Source organism: Crocodylus porosus, unplaced genomic scaffold, assembly GCF_001723895.1.
Source record: "Crocodylus porosus isolate Cpor-Errol unplaced genomic scaffold, CroPor_comp1, whole genome shotgun sequence".
Lineage (NCBI taxonomy): Eukaryota > Metazoa > Chordata > Crocodylia > Crocodylidae > Crocodylus > Crocodylus porosus.
In genome coordinates, this window is record NW_017728910.1 from 15,895,852 (window position 1) to 15,922,250 (window position 26,399).

A 26,399-nucleotide genomic window follows, 5' to 3' on the forward strand; every position below is an offset into this window, starting at 1 on the left:
TAAATTGGGCTAATGCACATTAAATGTGCACATATAGACATGCCCTGAGACTACTGCAGTACTCTGGCACAATGGGTGGACATCGATTCAGAAATTAAATATAAAAAAATCTATCAAAATAGAATGGGAAGTGAAGTACTAGAGGAGTTAAGTACTCAGTTCAGTGGGAATTGACTGACTACCTTCACTGGGACTCTGGAAAATACTATTCTAGACATCTTTGTGCCAAGATGGATCTTCTCCCTTTAAAAATTATTTTTTATTTTTCTGTCTGGTTTAACTTTTAAAAGTCTCAAACTGTGGGTTTTCCATCACTTCCTTGGGCAAATGCTCACAATCTAATTGAACTTGTAAGCAGGAAGTGTTCCTTGCTTTTCAGTTTACTTTTATGTTATCTATATTTTATCCTATTATTTCTAGTTATTAATACCCATTTGTACCTCTTATATTGCTTCCCTGTGCCAAGTGGATACATTTTTTAGTATTCCTATATTTGGATAAAACACCCCACCCTGTTTGCTGACTTTAAAGATATTAATTCTAAAGACAGAAGCAATCTCCATTTGTTTCCCTTTTTTCCTTCATATTAAGGCTTTCATTCTGTGTTAGAAAGCTGCAGGCACAGGTTTTGTGCTGTACTTACATTAGCTTCATAGGGATTCTGCATGAATGCCAGGCCTGTAAAGGTGTTTCCAGGAATGGATGAGAACCTGTGACTTGGGTCCCTGCCATACATTACATATATTATGCAACAAACTGGTTAATTGCACAATAAAACGTACACTGGCCACATGTGCAAAGTAATAATCACTCCATAAACACATCTATCCAGCTATAAAAAGGACCAACCAGCTACGAAGTCAGTGCTTGAAAATGTGTATCAACTTTATAGCTTGTTTCTACCCAGCTTTAATTTGAACTTATGGCAGGGCCCCTAAGGGAGAACTACTTTTAATTTCTAGAAGTGGTTTCCTTAAAGTCACTGGTGAGCTCTTCAGGAAGTCTTTGTGGAGAAAATACATATTTTAACTAGTCTGATCTGATGTGGCATGTGGATAAATTAAGAGTAATTTGCAATGCTGCCTGCCCGTAACCTTTTCAAGCATAAAATTCACAAAAAAATCATAGAAAGGCATAATGTGGGCTGAATTTATTAAAAGAACCTCTTTTTTGTACCTTGAACTTTGCTTTTCTCAGGGGTACATGGTTAATATTTTTTGTTTCAGATAAAAGCCACCCATTCTTCTCTAACAACCCCAATACTATTTTCCAGATAAAGAACAGAACTACCAACATCCATTACCATTCACAGTTGGTACACCGTAATTCTATGTCATTTTAATTAAAGAAGAGTTCTGAAACAGTCTCCCCCTGTGCTACGTCCAAGCATACAATTAGCTGTGTACAATTTCTTCTGTGAACTGTCACTTAGCGATTTTCAGATTAATAATTTATTATTGCTTCCTTTAGTTAGATCCATGCTAAAAAAAAAAAAAAAAAAAGGAAGCAAAAGCTGTGTGTAAACATCCACTGAAAACAAATGCTTTAAAGAATTCAGAAGGTCTTCCTCATTCTATTTAAGTTTAAATCTTGGAAGTCCATAATTCCATTCCATTGAAAAACATTACATGCCCTCTTAACTTTTAGACTTGGACACTTGCATGTTCAAAAAGCTTTACTGTGTGCTGGGGCAAAAGGACACGGCAGGCGATTACCCATAAATACCCCCAGGATTTTTTAGTAAATAAATGATTGTATGAGCACTTCCATGACTGAAAAGACTGATTCTGGGTCTTGATTAGTCTGGCATTTTCTTCAAAACAGAATCCAAATGAAAATTATAGCTATTTTATAAAAATGAATCCATCTGTTCTGACCTGTTTCACCAAATTCAAATGCAGATGCTCTTACAACTTCTTTTTTAGACCAGCCCCTTCTCTTGTCATCGTCCTTGCCCTACTTATTCAAGGCAACACTGATTTATTGAGCATTGCTTTTAAATTTGGCTAGACTTAAGCCACTTAGAAGAAAACTTTACAAAGACATCCATTCTCCTCCACTGATATTTCCTGACTGTGGAAGGAAAAAAGCTTGAATATTATTATCATGCAAAAGTTTTCTTCCAACAAGATACTGACCATACTCCATGTTCCCCATTATGGAAATGTTACAATTCTTTGAAACCTGCTGTTTTTCAGGTTCGCTTTGAATGCAGCATTGTGCACTGGAAGATGGCGGGCCAGTAACAAAACAGTCTGAAATATCATTTGATGCAGGTGTACCACAGCAATTTTTTTCCCCCCCTTACTCTCACACACTTCTCTCTAATTCTTGTGAAATGTTTGGTAAACTTTTGGGGCCAGTTTGGTTTTCAGTGCAGCATAGCTTCAAAAGCCATTATTGTTGTTTCATAACGATGGGATGCTTAAGCTTTTATTTTCAGAACTTGCCCGTCAATACATTTTTTAACTCGGTGTCAAACATCCACGTGTTGGTTTCTGTAGATGCATCAATTTACAAAACTCGTTTTCCTCATTTGATTTTCTTAATATTGCTTTATAATTGGATCCAGAATTAAAATGAAAGGAACAAAGATACAAGCCCCCCCCCTCCCCCCAGTTTATTTACTTTTTTGTTTTGCAGCACTTTATGGATAGACAGATTTACTGTTTTCCCCATATGGTCACATATTGTTTCCGTGGATCTTTCTGCTGGATCTGGCGGATATTTTTGCATATTGTTCCTGCAGATCTTTCTGGCAGCAGGGAAAAAAATCAGACTAGCTATGTATGTTAAAAGCCTAATTTTAGGCTGCAATTATTCTACATCTTGACCAAAGTACAATTTTTATTTTCTCAATTTTAGCCAATATAGGCAACAGACTATTTTCCCTAATACTCTATGGGACAAGATAATATTCAGTTGAGGTCTAAAACAATCCTGTTTTCTCTGGTGCCTCCAAAGTAATTGGTACATAAACTTCAGGTGCACCTGAAGAGTTGTGTTTGTATACCCTGTTTACAAGTTGCTGCTCTTATATTGGAAGCCACGGAAGAATATGACTTCAACAAATTGACATCAGCTCAGATCCCATTCAACTTAATTACACAAAGATGCCTTTATGCGTTTGTACAGTACTTAAAGGTAGGATTTTCAAAAAGTGTCCAACATGGGTCTAATTCTGCTCTTACTGAAGGCCACGGCCATTTTATCAACAACTTCACTGGGGGCAGAATCAGGTCACGTACTTCCCTCGCATAACCTTGAAGAACTGCTATCAACCCATCATATTTTTTCATACTTTTTATTTGGGCTCGCTAGTATATTACTTTTAAACACAGTTTGTACTTTTATGCCTTCCTTCATTCTATAAAGGTTAATACAAGTTGCTTGAGAAACACTTAAATAATAGCCTAAGTAGAAATATATATCTTTTGCATGCATCTTTTTTTTTTTTCTTTTTTCAACTTTCTTGAGATTAAAATGTTTCTCAATGTTTTTTTTCCAGACATTCGGGACAGTGGGGGACCTAAACCAGTGATGGTGTATATTCATGGAGGATCCTACATGGAAGGCACTGGAAATTTGTATGATGGTAGTGTTCTGGCAAGTTATGGCAATGTGATAGTCATCACAGTCAACTATCGCTTGGGGGTACTTGGTAAGAAGCTTTCAGATTTAAATTGATCCCTTTTATCTGCAATGCAGTTCATATTATTCATGAGATAATGCTCAGAAAACTGCTTATTTTCTTTGGTGTATAAAGCCTGCTTCCAAAATGAAAGGTTTGTATTCTGTGGATTCAATGTAAAATTGTCACCACTATTATGTAGAAAAACTTAGAATTTATGCTTCATATTTAATCATAGAACTACACCATGCAGATGTTCAGATTGGCCAATCTTGTGCTTCCAACTGTCTTTACGAATATAACAATGATTAGACTTGTGTATGCGATGGACAAAAGGGAATGGAAATCATGTTAAAGTGCTAATTCAGAGACAGGGAATTTTTTTATTGTGAAGGAATAAGTTGTTGATCACTGGTTTTCTGTCCTTTGATGGAACAAGAGCATTTGGTATAAATCTGAAGTTTTTAACACTCAACTGTGCCTTTGTTGATGTATTTGGATTCCTTTGTGGTTTACAACATGAAGTGTCAGTCCAATTCATATACATTCAATACTTTCTAGATGGGCTAAATGAATTGGAATACAAAATCTTCTTTCTGATTGCTTTAGATTAGTTGAATTATAGATGATAACACAGTTGGTTTAAATAAAATAGAATTGTGTGGCATTGCCCAAGTAGCTATTTCCAATTGGTTGGTCTTTCTCAAAAGCAAGAGTTTGCTCTTTGTTTGGTATGGACAAGCTTATGACAGATCAGCCTGGTCTCCAGAGAATAGGATAATTGTTGTTTTCAGCTCTGTACTCTGCCAAACTGTTTATAGACTGAAACCTTTGATAACAGGAATTGAATTCTAGGATATGGTGTAAGTTGATATTGCAATATAGTGTATCAGAGCATTTTATGAGAGAGTCATGATGGCACTATATATAATATCCAAAATGGCTTGATAAGCTGGCAGCAGTTCACAGACTGCGGGGTTAGTTCAGAAGGCCAGTGAATATTATTCTTGATGTATTTGTAACAGGAAAAGGTTACTGAGCTTATTGTACATGTTGCTTTGGTTCTTTTTTCCATGGTCACATAATTCCTCAGTCCCCAGTTTCTATGTTTAGAACTCACCTAGTCTTTTCATTAATTCTTACTGGCTCTTCTGGGTAACTTCCATCTGTCGATTTACCCTTTTTGCTAAAAACTGGGGAATTGAAGAGAATGAATTTGACTTGCTCACTGTTCTTCCTTCTCTTTGCTTTTGAATCTAATCTAAGTTTGGTATAACTTCAGTTGTTTTATATAGCACCCACCAATATTCATATATATGGTGATAGCTATTACTGAATAATTATCTGTATAGTATTCTCCTCTCATTCATGTTGTTATCTTTTACAGTGTGACCTGGTAATTTTGAGGGTTTTCCCTGATCTGAAGACTTTGGGCACATGTTGATACTAAAAATTGTAATTTAGCTTTCTAATCAATAGACTATATTACCTTATTCTTTAATTAACATGTTTTTAATGTTTATTTGGTCCTGTTGTGTCTGACATTATCAGTTTACATTTATCTATCCTAGACTAGGCTCTCAAATGGTGCGGTGTTTCCAATTTGATTGCATTAGTTCTTGTTTTGCTAGTTCCTAAGTACATATGTAACCATCATGTTGGAAATTTTGATTTAAGTACCAAAGACGAACTTGGCTTCATAGAAAGTAAAATATTATCTTTGGATATCATCACGGATTCTTACTAAGCAATGTCTTACTAAGGGGCCTTGTTTCTTGTTGCCCTTTTAGCTGCTTAAATGGTGATTGGCTTTAGTGCTAGCTCAGTTTGGAGCTGTCGCACCTTAAGGCTGAAAACCTTTTCTGACTGTCCCCCACCTGTACATCTGTGGCTTGCTACTATGGCTTGCTACTGGCAAGCAAGAGCATGACTGAAAACTACAGCTGGGAGTTGCCACTAGAAAGCTGGTGAGCCAGGACAGGCTTCCATCCCTGCTGCAGGTGGGTGTGTGACAGATTGGGTTGGTGGGGTTGGGCATATGAAGTTGGGAGGCGGAGAGTTAATAGGATGGTGGTGGGTATGAAATGGGAAGTGGAAAAGAAATGGGAATGGGGGACAGGTGGTGAAATGAAGGAAGTCAACCACTGAAGAATAAAATAACAAGTAGTAAAAAAATAATAATAATAATAATAGAGACAGTAAATTAAAGATGGTCTCATGCTTTAATAAATTGGGATTGAGGTGTGGGGGATGCAGGTTGTGCTTCCTGGGAGTAGTGAGAGAAGACACTTTCAGAGGAACTACTGCCTGTGCCTTAGAAAGGAAACTCCAGCTCATGGGGACCTGATTTGGTGCCCCTACTTTGGATCTGCCCCGCTTCCAGACCGACCATGCCCTGCAACCTGGCTAGCTGGCATGTGCTCTGCAGGCTGTTTGGACAGGGTTGCACCCATGGGGGTAGAAAGGTCATACTCCTGGGGGGTGGGAGGTTTTGCCTTGGTGCCAGAACTTCCTGCCAGGCATCAGAGTTCAGTGGGTAGAAAGTTTGTCCATGAAGAAGAGGAGGGTGGGTGAGGGGACACTGCATCCTGGGATACTGGAGGACTGCAACTTGGACTCCCCGCATCTGTGGGGAGTGGCTACATACTAATAGAACACGAGCTGGGTAACACAGATCAGAGATAAACCTGCCAATAAAGCTGCGTGGAGTGTGTTTATAGCTAGTTTCAGGTGTTAATGTGTGGATAGCCCAGGGGTTAAGAGCTCCAGGAGCTGCCTAAAATTAATGTGTAACAAGGCCCTAAGATTGGAAATATTCCAGCTGTGTTCATTCCTTAGTTCTCCTTTTAGTTTGCATAGTGTTTTACACAGCAGCTAGGGAACGAGAACCGTTTTTCTTTTTGATTGGGACCTGTGATTTTAAAATCACTAAAACAGAACCAAAGTCAGTTACTGCTGTAATATTTTGAACTACTTTCAAGTCACCTTTTAAAAAATTGACCGGATTTCAAGCTGACAGTCTTCCCTTAATATAATAAATACACCGTTAAATTGCAGATAAAATGACTGTTCATATACTCTGTATCTGGAATGATCTCTCGCTCGCTCGTTCATCATCATATCCTATTAAAATAAATTATGCCAACATTTAGAATCATAGAAAATTAAAGTTCAAAGGGACCTCAGCAGGTCGTTTAGTCCAGTCTCCTACTCAAAGCAGAACCATCCCCATCTAGATTATCTCTGCTAAGGGCTTATCTACTTCAGTCTAAACACCTCCAAGGATGGAGATTCCACCACCACTCTAGGCAACCGGTTCCAGTGCTTCACCACCCCCCTAGTGACAAAGGTTGGATATAAGAGAAAACTTAAACTCCCCTTGCTGCAACTTGAGACTATTACTTTTTGTTTTCTCATCTGCCATCCCTGCAAACAGTCTAGCTCCATCCTCTTTGTAGCCCTGCTTCAGGTAGTTAAGGACTGCTATTAAATCCCCCCTCGGTCTTCTCTTCTGTATCACTCTTCTATTTCACTATATATCCACTACAGCAACAAAGCAGAGATTAAAAAGAACTTCTACAATATTCAGTTTTATGCCCTGCCTTGCATCATTAAACTTTGCTTTCCTTAAGATGATCTTTGCTGATACTAGCAGGCAATAGGTATAAAAAAGCTTAATGCAGGTGTTTTGATGTAAATGGGGGAAATGCCAACTTTTATTGATTTCATTTAAAAATATTACTTAGCAATAAAGAGCGTTCCAAAAAAATGTTAATGATGGCAGTCGCCATTAATAAATATATTAATGGTTTGGACATATAAAATGGCCTATTTTCCAAGTCAAACAGTACCCTCATTGCAACCCTGAGAGAAGATTTAGGGGCATAGTATCTCTCACTTGATATCATCTTTGCATGCCATGGCTTATTTACTTGAAACTTGTGCTGGGGATTGGAGATGCACTGCAGAGGTGAAATCTCTTCATCTAGTAAGAGTCAATGGGATTTTTGCCATTGACTTCAGCAGAGTCAGGATTGCATTCCTTCTTGCGTTCTTATCTTGGACCAGTTATAAAATGCTTTAAAATACATTAGTAAACATATTAAGCAAAGCCAGTAGTTATGGATGTGCGCAGAAGAGGGGAGGGAGAGAAGGTATTGGGCCAGGATTGGATGTCCTGGAAAGCTTTTATATCATACATAGTCGGTGTGTCTACACATGCCCCTGACAGCGCAGCTGTTACTGTGCTGCCATTTAGTGCTTGCTTTAGGAAGTACTAAATGATGGTGCAGTATCGACTGTTACTGTGCCATTCTGGTGGTGCTTGGTTATTTTCAGCGCCTGTGTTGCTGTAGCGACACATTATAGTGAGATCGCTATATCGCCGTAGCGATGAGCTTCGGCATCACAGTTTGTGCGTGCTGACACTATGCTGTCATAGCAGTGAGCTACGTCACCGTGGTGCATCACTACAGCGACACAGCATCACGTATAGGCACGCCCAGTACATTTTAGAGGAAGTTCTTTTTTTTCCAAACTGAGATGTCACCTGAGGAAGTAGCCAGGGTTACAGGGACAGCAAAAGGGTTATAATACCCTCCCTCATTTGTTTTAGTTCTGAGACTGAAGTATCCACCAATATGAGGGTGTCTTTAGAAGTCATTGTGAACCTATACACCTGCTACTAATCCTCCTTTTGTGTTCAAATAGTCTTTTCTCTCTCAAAAATAGAAAATGTAAGCATTTTTTTAGCTTATTATTTAGCCGGTACTTTCGGTCAAGTCAAACACTTTTGAATTATTGCTTTTTGCAAAATAATCACAGAGATAATTAACACCTATAATTACTGCTCCTTCTAGTTTAAATCTTATTTCTCATTCCTGAATACTTGGCATAAGCTTCAAACTCCATTCTGGTTTTGATTTTTTTTTTTTTTTTCCAATTAAGGCAGGAACAATTTTGAGCAGGTGGTTGGGCAAGAGGACCTCATGAGAACCCTTCCAGCCCTACTTCCCTGTGATACTATGAACTAACTTTGAGGGAGGGGAAAAAAAATGTTACATTATTCTCTGGATAACAGTGGCCATCCTGCCTGAGAAGTTCTGCAGTTTATTTCCAAGGGACTTTCTGACTTGAAATATTTTCTGATTCGTGCTCTAGAGTTTGTTCAGGCCTTTCTTTGTGTATGCACATTCTTGGTCTTGTACTAATTTCTGGTTAATAATCAGATGATTTCTTTCCAAAGCTAGGTTGGTTTTTTTTTCACCCCACTCCAGGGACAGTTGAGGGACAGTGGTTTCATGCAGATCCAGAGGTGCATCACTGTTCAGCCAATCAGCAATGGCATCTTCAGAGGGAGCTCACTATTAGCCACAGTATTGCCTTTCCAGATAAAAGCTGCACAGGAAGAGAAATCTTGCTAGAGAAACTTCACCGTCTCATCTAGTCGGGAGGGAAATTCTGGGAGTTTACAAAATTCTTTGAACGTGTCTTAAGACAATAAAGCTGCTTACATAGGCAGTGTTATGATTTAAATGTTAGAAGACAGGGTAGATATGCACCTTGTGGACTAACAAAATCGGTTAGTCTGTTTAAGGTGCAAATGTATTCTACATTTTTCCTGACTTCAGACCAACACAGCAGACTGACTACTTCTCTAGCAAATGTTAGAAGTCAACTGAAAGACAACAATGACCAGATTGAAAGAGGAGATTTAAAGCAAGCAACTTGGAACCAGATGAATTCGGTGGCCCAGTTTTATCCCAGTTTGAAACATGTCTCTGAATTTAAAGGCTGTTATAATCTTTCCTTAACGAATGACAAGAGGGAAAGGAATGCTATTTGCTATGGACAGCTGGGGACTATCAAATGAAAGAGAAATGGAATTGCACTGTTTATAACGTGTGGCCTTTCACGTTCTGTTTAAGAACAAGTCCTGTGCAATCTGTCTTTCCAGGTGATGGATGGTAAGTGATATCCTTGAACTTTGTGTCGAGAACACAATAGTCGGTGCTAATCTAGTTTTATAGCTGGTTTTTGTTAAATAGGACCCTATAAATAGGGTGCGTGTGTATATAGATCTATATCGATCTAGATCAATATCGATCTCTATAGAGCTAGATCTATATTTATCTCTAGATTAAATATAAATAATCAAACATTCAGATCCTCCTGGTTATACTGCAGTCATTTTTCCCTGCTGAGAAAGATTTAGCTGTGTTAAATTCTGTAATAATATGGTAGCCCTTTAAATATTAAGAAACGTATCGACTGTGATTGGATTAAAAACAAATAAAACAATCTAGCCTGCTTCACAGTATATTCTACTAAAGGACCTCTTCCTGCGCCACTATTCTTGTGCATTGGCTGGGTGTGATGAATTGGCTGCAGATATATGGTAGAACTGGGTTTTTGTTGTTGTTGTTTTTGTATAAGGATAGGCCACAGTCCAGTTAATTCACTGGGGGTTGTCAAATTAAGGAGGAGCTGCTTAGATACTTGCTGCAGCTTTTACTTCAGAGGCACCGCTTTTCTGAACAGCTGGAGCACAGCCATGGTCTCATGCAGCTGACTGCAGAAGAGGTGCCCTTTGCAATAAAAGCTGCAACAAGCTCCTGGCATGCTCCAGTGGTCCCACCTGGTGTTTGCTCTGGCTCTGTACACCCCGGTTAGTTCACAAGCCCTCATCTTTACAGGCAGTAAGAACCTAACCCCGTAAAGAATCCATGGTGCCTCACCCTCTTGTGTTCAGGCACCATGGATTTAAAATCAAATCTTTACCATTTTTCACCGTGGCATGATATGAAAAGCTTGATGAGCTGTTTGGGATATTTTCAAGGTAGCTCTTTCAACAGAAATATAAACTACAAGTACACAGGCTAGAAAGCAAACCTGTTTATTATCAACAGACTATACTAACAGTTCATACTGCCTGTCTGTGCACCCCCTTCACTCGAGGGGCTGGAGAGGTCAAGTTTAAACGCCAGTTAGACCCCCGAGTCTGCGTAGCTTGACATACCTGCATACTCCTGGCTTATTTTCTTCATGTAATATCCCCAGAATTCAGTATTTCTGGGAACTGGTTTATTGTGCCAGTCAGTCAGCTAGGACACTCAGTGCTGTTGTGATTGGCATAGAAATGCCAGTTAATTATATTAATTAAAACCAGTTTTCCTGATGCTGCAGTATCCTATCTGTATAGAGCTGCTTAATAGGTAATGCTTTTAAAAGTATCACGGAGAAAAGACCTGCCAGATCAGTCACAAGTTGGCACTGACTGAGAAACACCTACCTCCTCTGCATGTCTCCTATTAACCGCTTCATGTCTTCGTAGTTACTGTAGTACTTAATCTTTGTATCCTATTCTGAATGCATGACGGTGTGTTGATGTTAAAATACAATGCGCCTTTCTCTGTACTGTACCTTCTCTCTGATGCAAACTTTCTGAGAAAACTGTACAGACTTCAATAATAACTACTCACCTAAATAATACAGGGGGAGAGACCCCGTATTTCTCTCCTTGATACCATGATGGTTCATTGTACATTTGATATTTAGTTTAAATTTAGGTATTTCTGATAAGAAAAATGCATCAGACAGTCCCAAGATTGTGTTTTATTTACCTCTGATTTATAGCATGTAGTATCCTTGCACCTCGTGTGCATGCTATATGCCATGGATGAAATTCTGATTATAGTGAAGTCAATGCAACATTTGTTATTGATTTCCATGGGCCAGGATTTCACACTGGTTTTTGACCTCCTAGGTGGCAGAAGTCTGTTTTATGCAAGCGTAGCAATTCTCTATTTTGGAATTTTGTTTAAAAGTTTTTCTCTTTTTTTTTTAATTTATACACTCTTTTTTAGGTACTCTCGTTACAGCAAAGGCAGTTTAAGAACCAGCATCTAATAGCCATGTGATTTCTGGTACTACTTATAATCTTGCAAATACTCTGGCAAATTGAATTGCTCTTGATGCTAGATGCTTCCTTTAATAATGTTTATGGTATATGCTTGCACTGCTTTACTGCTTCTGTACAGTACATTGAAAAATAGCCTGTATATTAATAACTAATAAAAACAAATATTGATATGAAGGCAAGCAGGGAATCTTTATTTTATGCTTATATTCTACAATGCCTTTTCCCACTTTTTGTCCCCTTGATTAAGTGATGAACATCTCTTGGAGGTATTAATTTTCTTTATAGAATGTTAGGCTGCTAATAAGGTTTGAATGACTATTCAGTTCTAGGGAATGCTTAATTCGTATTTAACCTCCAAGTAACCTATCTTTGGTTTTGAAAAAATGTTTGCTGACTATAGACTCTTAAGATTTTTTCACTTGTCATGGTTCCTTGTGTTTGAAGGTATCTTCGTGCTCCAAATAGTTGGTCTTTTAAAATGTTGGTCTCCCCCTAGTTACTCTTGGAGTTTTTGGCAACGACTAGGGACCTACTTAATTTGCAGTGTTGCAGATTGCATGGAAACCTCAAAATCTGGGACTGTCCACAAAATCAACAAGAACAAGAAAGGCCAGCCTTTAATACAAATAAAATGCTGGCTCCCCAGTGGGAGCCAGTGGTCCTTGCTGCTGGGAGGGGAAGGTGCTGACTGCCGGGGTGGCACAGAAAGCAGCAGGCAAGATGGCAGCTGCCCCCTCATCCGTCATCCCGCTGCCAGGTTCTCTCTGCTAATCAGCACTGGGGCAGGGTGGCACAATCAAGACGGTGGCTGCCCCCTCCTCCTCCTCCTCCTCCTCTTGCTTGGAGCCTTCCTGCCAATCGGTGCCGAGGGGCGGGGCCTCTCATCCAATCAGTGCCAAGGGGTGGGCTTGCTATGAAATGCCTGCAAAATCAGGTCTGTGCACCATGAGAGGGTGCAAAGAGCGCTTTGTCTTGCCATGATTTAAGTAGGTCCCTCCCTATGACTCTGTTTTGAAGATGTAATGTTCTGTCTGGCTTTTACGATTTGTTGTGCTTTCAGTTTCCACCTCCACGTCCACGTCCACGTTGGGTAGATGAGAATCCAGCAACTTAGAGATGCAGATAGGCACCAGTGGGATTTTCAGAATTGCCTAGGCAAGTCAGGTTTTTTAAAAGTCTTAAGAAGTGGTCAACTTCAAATCAACATTTACAGACATGTCCAACTCCAGCTGATTTTCAGAATCAGGTTTTTGAAATTGGCTTCCTAACCTGCTTGTGCACTTTTGGAAATCCTACTGCATGCCTGTCTACATCTTTTGGTGCCTATATACATTTGAAGCTCTGGATTTAAGTGCTTAACTGCATTCTGAAAGCAGAATTTAGGTGCCTGAGTCACTTAGGCCCTTTGGAAAAATGCTGCCTGTTGTGTCCAGTTCTGCAATGTTTGGTTCAGTATTACTCATGCAGATACTCTCTTAACCTCTATGAAGCTAAACTTGGTAGAAAAGTACGGCTCAGGGCCTAGATACATGGTATATTAGTGGTGATGTGCACTGTTGTGTGCACTGATGAAAATTACACCCATGTCCACAGTAGAGAGACAATCAGGTATTCCAAGAACTGCTCTAAATGAGTGCTAATACAGAACTTCACCGCTGGGTGGTGGGCAGAGCAGGTGATAGCTGGTTCTCCTATAATTTTATCCTTGATTTTTTTTTTTCCATAGTAGTTTTTCCAGCTGATTTGAGTTACAGTGCTACAGGGCTGTATGATGTGTGCTTGCTTCTTGCTGACGCAAGTAATTGCCTCCTGTATCTAGGCCCTCAATGTGAGTAAGGGGTAGGCTGGCTTGTGGTAGTCAAATATCAGAAGGATAGACAACTACAATGAAAGACTTTTCATTGGTCATACAGTGGAGTTTCCTTTTATAGTTCATAGTTTAATATTCAGTAAAACTTAGGGAAATGTTAGATCATTAGCGTCAGTGACAAGCACATCCATTATCATTTTATGAAACTTTAAAGTTGCTGTCAAGAGAGAGCATTTTATTTAGTCTTTCTACCGTACCACCAAAGGCTCTCTGGTGAGCCTTCCTCACTGCTACCCTGTTTGAGTAAAAATGATAGATGAATGGAAGATTATATATTATTGCCTAATTAAAAGTACATTAAAGTGAAAGTAAAGATGGGAAATTAATAACAAAACACATCAAAACGCTCCAGTCAAAACTATTCATTTAAGCTTCTTGAATTGGAAGAACATGCAGGGAATAAAATTTACAATCCCTTTTGGGGGTCCTTAACAGCTGCATACCAAAGCTTCTACTCGGTGCTTTATCTCCCCTCTCCCCCCGCCAATTCTTAGTATTTGGAAAATGGAGTTTTAACATTTTGAGGTTATATGATGTTATACATTAGGCAAAGTTTTCATGATGCCCTGCTTGACCCTTCTTGTCCTTGGAGCATTAGCGTTTTCTAGATCACCAGAAGCATATAAAGTTAATGTTGCTAGATAATAGAGTTTAAAGGTTTAGGTAGTATTAATCTATTAGAGTATGTTGGTATGTATATATGTATACCAGATATCAGCACCGTGTAGTCTGATTGGCCTGACTTGGGATTCTATGAGCATACAAGGTGATACCTTTTTGATATAACAAGTGACCTCAGGGTAACCTTAGATCATATGAAGCCCAACCACTACTCACCTAGATTTACAATGCCCTCATTTCATAGGTCAGTTAATAGGATTAGCATTCAGGTCTCAGATCAGCTGTAATTCATGACATTTAAGTGGCTTTTTGTGAGGCGGTATTAGCCAAAGGGAGTCATGTATGCAGTGAAGCAGAGAGGAAAGAGAAGATTGCCATACTTGAATCTGTACCATCAAAATGACAAAATGGACTTACAGTAAACAATAGGTTACTGACTAGATATGTTTAAAGGGTCAACTGCAGTGCACAGCAGGCAAGATATTTATGAAATGGCCACCCGGAATATATAGTGCACTTATAAAATGAACCATTTCTTTTCTCTCTGTGCTTTTTCTGGCACTGCAGATTGACATTATCCATTTGTTTAGATAGATGGACACACTGTTGATTTCATTTTTTTTATAGGCATGAACACACCATTTTGTTTCCCGCTGACGCATGGGTTTCTGTCATAGTACAGGTGTGTTCTAAATACCAATTTTTCCCCAACATTTGTCCCTGGACTTTTCGGTAAATTGGAAAAATAACAACAAATCTGAAAACCATCCGTTCTGGCATAAGAGCAGTTTGTCACTTCTGTTGAGAGAAATTATTCTTTAGTAAGATGAATGTCTTTTGATCGATATTTAATCATATGATAACATTATTTTTGTTTTGCCAAATAGTAGTTTATCTTCAGGAGTATAAGGACGTTCAGCTTGATACTCTGCAAAATATACAGGAAGAAGTATGCATTTAGGGCAAAAATCTCAGACACCCAGCATACTACAGGGCAAACACTAAACCAAGTTCTTTACCCTACTTACCCAGAACTGTCACTGAACCCTTGCATCTGTTGCACCCTTCCAGTAGTTACCAACTAGTTACATGTTCATTAAAGTAGTATTTAAACAAACTACTTTTTCTTATTGTTGGCAGTCCCTTATATATACAAGAACACACAGGGTATGTATGTAGGGAGCAAGGCAGTGTCATGCAGAGAGACCTCCATTAGTTCTGTGCATGGGCAGATACAGGATTTCGAAAAGTGGCATGTGAGTCGTCATCATCATCATCATGTATAGCTCAGTACACATTTTCCTCTGGTTAAAGAGAAAGTAGGAGGTTTACTAATATCTACGGGGTCCAATTCTATATTACCAAGTTTAAGATAAAAGCACAAACAATATACATTTTTTGGAAGATGTACTAATTTGCTAGTTTATGTATTAAGTTTAAAAACACAACAAACTACACAGATATAGTCCAAAGATACTGGTTTTTTAGTCCTGTATTTGCTATTGTTAAATGTATTTCTCTTGTTAAGATTTATAAAACAAAATCTAGCCTTCTTGAGCTTCTTGACAATTCATCAAACACTTCACTGTCAATCACTTCCACACCAGAGTTAATGTTCTTTTGAGTTAATATTACCAGACTTGAATTAAGGTTTTTAGCTGGAACTAAAAACAGTCTGCAAGGCTGTGAAGAGAGATATTATCTGGAATCACTAAAAGACAGCAAAATTGAGAAGAAAGGATAAATGGATTAATGGAACATCAAAACCATTAAAAAAAAAGAGAGGAGGTCATTAACACCTATGGAGTGAAGAGAGATTAGCAGGAATCAGGTTTATTGTATGGAATCATTCAATCAATAGACTCCCTCAGAACTATCTGAAGATAAATACTGCTCACTCTTTTGGGCAGCTGGTTTTAGAGTTGGGCTGGAGCAGGAACTGAAGAGCGGTATAGCTGCACCGCTGCACCCCAACCCCTTGATTCATCTCTGAGTCTGTGCATGGAGTGCAGCTGTGTTACTCCAACACTGGTCCCAGGCTAATTAGCTCTGCCAAGAACAAGGTTTAATAGCCCAGGCACAGAGCTGTACTTATGCAGCTACAAGCATGCACAGCCAATTAGAATTATCTATGCACGGTGCTACCTTGCATTTTGTAATCGTTGCACATGATGAAGTTGGTCACTATGGCTTTGTTGGGGGAATAGCTGTGGTGTAAATGTGGCTTTTAGTAGCCTGGTCCCAGCGGGTGCCTGTAGACATGCGGGAAGGCTGCTCTGACAGGCTGTAATTACGGTGCGTCAGAGCAGACTCAATAAATCAAGTCTGCTGGAGCGTTCTAATTAGTGCATCTCCAGCAGCCTCTGTGTCTCATGTACCGGCATCCCCAGACCAGTGGTAGAGGTTCTTTAACTAAAACTGTTTCGATGAGCTTTAGTTAAGGAGCCCCAACTGTCTTTCTGAAGTGCAGGGATGCTGATACATGAGACACTATGGGCAATTTAATTAGAGCGGTTCTTGGAGCTGTTCTAATTAAAGCATTCCCCTTCCCCACCTCTGGAACCTGTGTAAAAATGCCCTGTGTTAGCAAGCCAAGGTGAAGGTACTTCAATTTGTGCTCTGGGCCATTGTTTCCTTATGTCATATTGCTTTTTTTCAGGGAGAGACTTTGAGGTAAATAGTTTGAGGCTGCTGTGCAAGTTGTGCACCATTTCAGACTAATCAGCTGGATTAATCCTTCTGGCAGCTATGCTGACTTCAGGGCTATGGCAGAATGGCATTGAGGAAATGCAGTTTCACCCAAGATCTAGGCCAGGATCCATTAGTTACCTTTGTCTCAGAAAGTCTAGCTCTCCTCACATGTACAAGCTTTACTCAGTTACATTTTGATTAAACACTGTTTCATATCCATATGCAAGGCAAATAAAACCTTGCATGCACACAAAGTATAATTATACGTATATCATTATGCAATAGGCAAAGTGACTCACCAGTTTTTTAAGGGTGTAGGTATACATTTCAGTTAGCAGCTGCTAACTTTAAGGAATTTTAGGCAGGTGTTAAGCTTAGTATGTACTGCAAGCAGTTGCATGTTCAGGCTGATATGCTGCTAAAGGCCTGCCAAGCAAGGGCATGGTGCATACACATCTGATTTGTCTCTGGCTGCCATCACCATTGCTCATGTTTCTCCCACTGCTCTCTTTGTGCCACCCAGAGCACAGCCACAGCATTGGAGCGGTAGCTGGGGGGGTGTCCTTCATGGTGCAGACAGCAAGGAGCCCAGGAGCAGGCAGGGCCTTCTCCACCCCCGCCCTCAAGCCCCACTGAGTGTTCCCATCACCTAGCTCTGCTCTGGGTGGTATGGAGAGAGAAGGGATGGTGGTAGCAGCAGCCAGAAGCAAACTGGGGGCTGGGGAGGGGGATGTTTGTGCATGTGGGTATGTTCATGTGTGCACCTCTGACTGCTGCTGCCATTACTTATACTCCCCTTCTCTCCACGCTGCCTGGAGCTACACAGCTGAGGTAAGGGGGGGAGAGCTCCATATCTTTTCCCTGGAGCCCATGCTGCCCCACTGGTGGTGCTGCCGCATGTAGCACAGAGAACAGAGGGGAAAGAGCATGAGTGGTGGCAACCTGTGCTTTCCCCTACATCTGTGTGTCCCAACCAGGCCCCTCTGTGATAGCACAGCAGCTCCTCTCCCCTGCTTTTCTTTCTGCACTCACCACCACTGTCCCACTGTACAGACTGTTACTGGAGGTATAAGAGTTCAGGAGGGTAGCTAGTCCACCTGGGAATGGTGCCACCTAGGATACTGGAGGACTGAACATTGTTCATTTTTATGTCAGTAGAGAAGCCTGAAGTTAGCCTAACATGAGCTGGGCAGCACAGCTCAAAAGTAATTCTTGTCTAGAGTGGCATAACTTTATGGAGGGCACTTAGCACTTGTTAATGAACCTTAACCTGTAGGCATTCATATTGTAATGCTCATAGTATGGCTTGATTGTAACATCTAACTTCACCCTACTGCTCAGTTGAAACACTCCTATGTACTATTATAGCCTTTAGTATCAGTATAGTACCTGTAAGTCAATTAACTTTTCCATTCAAAACTCTGTTCTCATTGTGTAAACTCATTGTCAATATATTAAAATACTGAATCATAACATTTTCCCGATGTAAAGCAGCTAAATGATATCAATAACAGTTCCATTCTGTAGACTCACATGATACAGAGGCATCACGAATTGGTATATCTGTTTAAAAACAGCTCTGTATTACAGTTCTCATACAATCTGTTGTAATGTCTTCAAAGAGTCATACAGTCAGTATATTTACAATATTCAGGATCCATAAGTCCCTTAACAGTAACAAGAGCAAAAGAAGGCCCTAAATTATTTCTGCATTTAATGGGTGGTCCCTGTGTAAATGTCTACTTTATTGGGCCAGCATAGACAATTTTACGGCATAGTATAACTGTTTGGATTACGCTAAGTGCCAGAGCAAGGAAATTTTGGTGCCCAGGGCATCCCACAGCCACAGCCCACCCTCTCACCACGCACCCCCCTCCCAACCCCATGCTCGCTGGGGGAGTGCACACAGAGGTGGGAGCTGCATCGCCCCCAGACAAGCTGCTCATGGCTCCGCCCCGGCTGGGCAGCACCTGTTGGCACCCCTTTGCTTCGGTGCCCAGCACAGTTGCCCCACTCACCCTTCTCTTGCTATGGTACTGATTACGCTCTAATGGAGAATAAATAGAAAATTGGAATTTCTGAGAAGCCAGTTTCTTAACTTGCATCCCTCAAAATCCTATCAACTGAATAATACTCTTTTGATGAAGATTGACCTTGAATGCATTATTGCATGACAGACACTTAGAAAACTATAGGAGCTGTTCTTGTTGGAAGTAAATGATATGCATTTTTTAAAAAGTCTCCATAATGTAATACGTTATGAAAATTGCCTAAAAACATATTTACATAATAGGCACCAACACTTCCATTGGAACCTTTTAAACATCTCTTGTGCTGTATGCATTTGACAAGCTAAATATATATTTAGACAAAATCATACAGGGCCCCTTCTTTCTTTCTTCTGAGCTAGAATAAAACAAGGCAACCAAGAAATTGAGGTACGGCTATTATAGTCATAATGCAGGCCTTTATTATTACTTGTTTCTCGTATGTGGCACTGCCAAACACTCAGGAAATGGGGTGCTGCTCTTGAAAATTTACAACCTGAAGACAGTTGATTATGCAAAGGAAGAGGAACAAGAGCAAGAATTGCACAGGACCAGACCTGTTTTCTTGGTGCACTCCGGGCCCTCACCAAGTTGAGCTAGAATGAAGAAAATCTCCTGTATACAATGGATAGATATAATGCCTTGTAAAACAAATGCTTTTAATAAAACAAGAAAGTGTGAATTGTCTCCCTGTTTAGCTTGTCTTGCCTTCCATCCATTGTTGAACATGTACACTATATTTTCAACTCAGTTGTACTGATCTTCGGTTTATCCGCACCCATGGTGAACAGGCTTTGGTACAAATGCCTGGCACAATTATAGTACAATTGAAAATGGCTTATCATTTTAGTATTAAAGCTTTATTAAGGCATCAGGACACAATAGGGTGTGCTTTATAGAGCCATTAGTGCATGCCTCATGTGTGTTGTGAGGCATGAGGCCAAAGGCCATGTGCTTTCAACTACCCAAGAACCACTTTAATGTTCCTGTAAAATACACCCATGAGTGTCTTAATGCTATTATAATAAGGGACTTTATTGTTATATGCCTTATGAAAAAACTCCTTTTAATATTTTTCTCTCACTTTATGTAATCCTTAAGTGTGAGGAATGGTTTACAGTGAGCAAAAGGGAAAAATTATTCCGAAAAAGAGAATATGGAATTTCTTCCACCTTTGTTTGCATTATAAAATATTTTTTTTCATTTCTTTGGCTTGCATTCATTTAAGTTTATTTTACCTCTGCAACCCAACATCTGACCAACTATCATTAGTAGTGGCTTGCCTGTCAGCTTAAAATTTGGCATAACATTAGTTTCTGCAGCCTTTACACTTTATATATTCTTTGGGCTTGGCTTCTTTCTTTAAAGATTGCACGGGAAGTACTTACTCTCTGGTAGGAATTCATGCATGTAAGTCAGATGTTTTTGTTGACAAGCTTCTTTTAAGAAGTGAAGAGCTGTTTCAAAGAATTAAATCTTGATGTAAAAAATCACTTTTGACAAAAATGCCATGGGATAAGTATTCAGTCTTTTCCATTATTCTTCATCATGATTCTATATATCCTGACCAAATATTATTGAGAGGTCAGAGCACGGTGAAGACGGTTTGTAGCGTGGCAGATTTGGAAATAGGCTAGTGCTGGGTTTGCAGGGCAGATTTGGTAAATGGGATGTTGACCCATGGAAGTCCCGAAAAGAGCCGTGTCAGTGCATGTGGTATATAGCAATTGTTGTAATATGGTGGCTATCAGTGGATGAGTGAAATAGATGATAATTTGTCTTGGACTTCACAGAAAAAAGGTAAAGCACCAGGAAGTGGTTTTCAGTAGGTTCCAGCTTGCTTAAATAATATCTTCTGAAAGTACCCCCCTTAGCTTGTCCAGGATAGGGCACGCTGCTTATTGCGATCCCTTGCTGGTGGGAAACTATCAGACTGAAACTCTTTTAACTCTGCGTCATTGCTGAAGCCCCATTTCCCTGTGTCATCAAAGTGTTAAAGGAGTGCAGGGGAGGGGAGGGTCTCCTAGAGACCCCAGACGTTAAGACGTCACGTTCAGTTGTGTTTCACAGAACCAGACCCTTCCTGAATGATGAGGGAACTATTAAGAGATGTCAGCAATTTCCTTTACCACTTGCCCCTCGGGCCTGCCAGATGATTAACCAATCTTTCCTAAGTGACCAGAACTTGTTAACCTTGTATGAAAGTTGTGTGCTATATGTGGCTGGGAATAGACTGTGCACAACTCAGGGGCTTATCCTGGATGTTGTGGCAATATAGGAGAGGGTGCATGTGCGAGTTACCTTCACCAAGTCGCAACAGGTTTGCTTGCTTGTTTGTTCAGTAATACTGTGCTAAGCATAGGGAATATTGCAGGTACTGAGGTAATGTTATCTAAGCCAAAATTAGAACGTGCTTAGGGGTAAATTTCAAATAGTAGCTATGGAGAGTCCTAAAAATGCCTCTCAGAGGCCTAGAGAGATTATTTTTCTCCCTGCTCTTTGCCTACTCTTGATCTCCCACGGTATATTTATAGCCTGTACAGAAGAAAGGCAGTGAAATTCATATCATTGTTATTTCTGCCTATCCTTTCTGTTCTTAATTTGCAGCAACCTCATCACCAAGCAGCTCGCTTTGTGGTATTCATTGGTCAGTACCTCTTGGTATGAGAAGAGGGTTCAAAAGCCTTCCACTGCTTTGGCAGAGCCCTCCACAGGGTAGCAGGGAAGCGGGGACACCGCCAAAGAAATGTGAATAGAGCCAGAACAAGACAATTATAGTCTCAATATTCCAGCAAATAGAAAGGAGGCTGCGCACAGGCAAGCGCCTGCTGTTGTCTCTCTACAGGTCATAGCGTGCAGGAAGCGTGCAGGAAGGCCTGCATACGAAGTCCCTTCACAACCCCACGTCAGTGTGGGATTTGGCTCTAAGCTATATAAACAATCAGCCATGCCACGATGAAGTGATCAACACTATATTTGTTTCATGATTCCTGTAAAGGGTTCAAAAATATAAAAAGACATTAACATGCCTGAACAGCTATAATTAATGTTCAGTTAACAAGCCAATACCTAAGCCTGCAGAACAGATATAGGTAAGGAGAGGTCCTTTCTCTGACTGTACGAGCACAAAATTCTGTAAAATTCTGCGGGGAATAGTGCAGTCTGCATTTAAACAAGGGTAAGTCAGTCTGCAGGGGCTAACACTTTGGAGGCCTTAAAAGCTTTTTCTTTCACATCCTCTGTGGTTGGGATACAGTGCATCTTTGCTTGAGATCTTCATGTGCTTCCTAGGGATAATCAATCTCAGTCTGGAAAGGACAGAATTACTTATGAAGATCAATGTGCCCTAATAGTTGCTTTTTGTTAAAATCATCCTGCCAGACTGCAGTGCCCAGCAGAAACATATTCAGAATATGGTTTTGTTTTTTTTTTTTCATGGGCCTGTTAAATGCATGCAGGAAATTCAGAAATTGAAACCCTATTGAAGGGAAGGGTTTGTTCACATTTTGCTTCAATCAACGGAAGGCAAAGACTTTTAAAAGTGATTTTCATCCTGGAAACTAAGAAAAAAAAACCTTTAGGATTAGTGCTCAGACTGCATTCTTCTTCAGAATGATACCAAATCTCCAAAAGAAGTCCTGTTAGGAGGTAGTAATGTGGTAAAGACCATTTATAATATCAAAGTAGTTTAGTCCAGTTTTTGAAGGGAAGGTTTGGTAAATGGTGAAGACTTAAAGAGGCCCTGTTATAAGTTAGCATCCTTGAAAGGGGAGTGTTAATATGTGCATACCATAACGCATATATAGTTATTGTGGTGGTGGTAGAGTGGGTGCCAGTAGGTGGAGGAGTATGTCATTTGCCCTGGTCACTAAAAGAAGATGGAAAAGGCACGAAGATGTCATTTAACTGGGCAGCAATTTTCTTTAAAATAATATCTGACTTCTCACATGGATGATTTCTGCTTTGTTCTTTTGACAGAACTGCCCAAGAATAATTTCTGCCAAAAATATTTCCTTTATTTGAAGCATTGAGGGGCAGGTTGACAAAAATATTTAGGTGCCTAGAGATGCAAACAGGCATTTATTGGTATTTCAAGAAGAACAGAAGGGAGGTAGGTGTCTAATTCCTGTTGAAAACGATTTGATTTAGGGATCTGACTTGTGTAGGTGGTATTTTTGTGGTTGTTTTTTGGTTTTATTTATTTTTTTTAATTCTACTAGGTGCCTGTTTGCATCTGTAGGTACCTAAATAAATCTTGCATAACGTGCCTGAACTATACATAGGATGCTGTAGTCTGACCCAATGCATGCTCGCGATAATGTGATAACATCAAAGGCAGTAGTCTGGGACTCTGCAGGTCTGGAGTCCAGTCTCTGGCTGTGCTGGAAACTTTGCTGTCCCACGTGGATGTATTATTTGTGTGGACATTTATTTTCCACTTTATGACATAGAGGTAATAGAGGTGTAGCAAGGGAAAAAAAATCATTTCTTCATGGGAAGATATTATAGTGAAGGTGACTGGATATAAGACTAATAATACCTGAATGAAATGAAGCATTATCCTTTTTAAAGTTCATGTATAAGAAATGTACCTGCTGCATCATCCTTTTTTTTTTTTTTTGTCCAGCCCGTCCTCCTGGCCAATCTAGAGGAGGAAAAACAATGGCCCTAGTCCTTATTTTGCTACCTTTTGGGGGTGGCTTATATTCAGAAGTGGCTGGAAAGGAGTAATCCCTTAATTTGGGAGAGTTTGTGGAATGCAATAGTGACTCAAAGGGAGCTGTCTCCTTCCTTCTCCGTTTTCATGTGCAGAAGTGCCAGACCCAGTGTGTGCGTGCGCCAGTGCAGTCCGGGCCTGCTCGAATAACCCGCCGCTTGCCTACATTAGAATTGCCAAGCCATGCTCTACAATGTGTTTCCATTTTTCCTGCTTTTATTATACCACACTGTTTGTTCCCGCTCCTCTCACCCCTCTGAACTCCTCTTCTGAACTACACTCTGCCATTCATGGCCATGTATTTTTCACATCTCTTGACACGCATCGAAAAATCTCATGGTGATGAATGCCAGTTTCTTAACTAAAAGCTGCCTACGCTATGGGTGAATTCATCGCTTAAGGTACATTAGTGAAATACTAAAACCTCACCAATACGGCTTTTGCAAGCTGATCGTGCAACTTAAAGAAGCATAAGGAAAAAAAAATTAAATTGTCAATTACAGTTAATAGCATTCCAAAATTGACATGCATAAAGTAGATTGAGGTGCTTTTAATATTGCCTTCTAAGTAAGTGCAACTATTGCAACACTTTGAGGTAAAGTAGTTGTAAAAAGCAGGTTAAATATTTCATGCTTAACACTTAGAGGATATAGAAAGTTTTTTTTTTTAAAGACGTCTTTGGGGGATTGCTCTTTGAGATGACAACTGGATAAATAGCTTTGTTTTTTTATCTTTCTTCCAAGAGTGATTATATATATTTGATACCCTTCATTCCATTTTCTTCATAAATCTATCTTTTATTCTCCCTAAAATAATACAGATTTAATAGGAATGGGGTGGGGAGTTTGGTGATAAACTATGTCTAGTATTTCAACTAATGACCATAAGCTTGCTGTATGAGGGATCTTGCAAGGAAAGGTCAAATTGGCGTTTGTGTGTGCACGTGTTAACTCCCCTTCCCCAAATTATTTTAACTTGATCTTTTTGCAGTAAGGATACATTAGTACTTTTAATGACAGAAGAAAGCTTCAAGACAAGCAAAAAGCTATTGTCACTACTGTAAGTTGAGAAATAAGATCACTTGCTAAAATAGGGCTTTTTGAAGTAATTTGTAGTTATATTTGTAATGCTGTTTGAAGTGCAGTAGGTAGAGATGAAAGGTTAAGAGAGTAATAAACTAAAGCTAGCATATGATTTTGATGGGTATACTGCACTTTGATCTTCAGACTGTAAAACAGCCCACCTGGGTCAGCACTGGAACTTGGGAGACAATAGATTACTGCAGTATAAAACGCTAAATTAATTTCATGCCATGAAAAAAAACCTTTGCAAATCATCATGGGGAGGAAATCAGAACCTATACGATTCTGGTCAAGACACCCATTAGGATGAAAGTTCAGGTTCAGAAAAATCTTAAGTTTGATCCCTGTTACTGGTTTAAAGAGATGATACTTCACACATGTTGTCATGGAATATTTTGTTCAAACCATTTTAACCATTCCAAATATCACTTTGAAATACATACTGATGTCAAGTACAGCTGCCATTTAAAAAGAAGAATGTGTTTAAAAGAAGACTGTATTTGTATTAATCCATAAATACTTTCATTACTTCCCATTGTTAAAATGATATATCATTGTAATCCAGCACATTACTTTGTAATAGGTTTTTTTTTTTTTCAGGAGGAGGAATGGGAAATTGGTGAGTGAAGCAGGAACAGATAAAGGCAACTATTACTTCCATTTAAATTGATTCATTTCAGTGATGCTTCCCAACCATAACTCACCCAAATAACTTTGCACCTTTCCATAATCTGTGGCAGACCTTGGGCATGTAGCCATATGAAGCAACTCTTTCCTCCTTCCCTTAAAAGAAAGATAGACAGGGATGAAGTCTTTGATCTATCAGCATACTTGATGATCACAGTAAATGAAGGGGGATAGTAATCTCCTGCAGGTGTCCAGTAAGTTTATTAGTACAGTATGTGGATATAGAAATACTTTCAACAGGGAAACATTTTGGAAGGACAACAATTGGCAGTGGCATAAATAGAGCAGGGCAACAGGGGCAACTGCCTTAGGCATCAATTCCGGGGTGGAGAAGGATGGCAAAAATAAGTCATGCAATTGCCACCATGCCGGCAGTACAGTGGCAACTGGAAATTGCCACTGCCCATATGCCCTGGGCATGCAGCCTGGGAGTTATGCAGCTGGTAATTGGAATTGTTCTGTGTGAGCAAGATGAGAATCATTCAAATTCGGGATGTGTGAAGTGGGCCCTATTCGATTAGGATTTGGATTCAGTCCGAATCAGGGACAGTGATTCGAGTTTCTGATTTGGGTTGCTGTCCCTGATTTGATTCAGTGGAATCTGAATCTGAAGATTCAATGCTGATTTGGAGAATCAGCTATTTGGACATAGACACAGCTTTAAAAGTTTTTTCTACATGCCTTGAGGTAGCAGCTGCGGCTCGTGAATGCTGCGGTACTGGGGTGCGTGGAACGTCCCACAGGAGTGCGGGGGGGGGCACTTCACGTGCTCGGTGGTGAACCCAGAAGTAGACCAGAAGTACTTCCAGTCCTCTGCCTGGGAGCGCACGGAGGGCCCCTCCGTGTCTCCCCAGCTCAGCAGTTGGCCACAGGGGGACCCCAGGTGCCCCCCCAACCCAGGATGCACCAGTCACTGACCCGCAGGGTGTGGAGGGGCCCCTTTGCACTCCCAGTGGACCCAAATGTGGACTGGAAGTACTTCTGGTCCACTTCCAAGTCTACTGCCAAGCGCGCTGAGGCTACCTAGAGGTCTGTAGAAAAAACATTTAAATCTGTCTCTACATCCGAATCTCCAAATCTTTCCAAATCGATTCAGAGAGATTAAAGGGTCCTCTGATTTGATTTGGATTC

The 26,399-nt window shown here is 40.0% G+C and overlaps 1 protein-coding gene across 2 annotated transcripts in view; it reads left to right on the forward strand.

Moving 5' to 3' along the window:
• The window catches only part of NLGN1 (neuroligin 1), a 490,728-nt gene that overhangs the window by 172,071 nt on the left and 292,258 nt on the right, over window positions 1-26,399 (forward strand). For both annotated transcript variants that reach the window (XM_019532744.1, XM_019532745.1), the window contains exon 3: window positions 3,509-3,661. In XM_019532744.1, coding sequence (XP_019388289.1) covers window positions 3,509-3,661 — 153 coding nt within the window. The remainder of the gene's footprint in view (window positions 1-3,508; window positions 3,662-26,399) is intronic.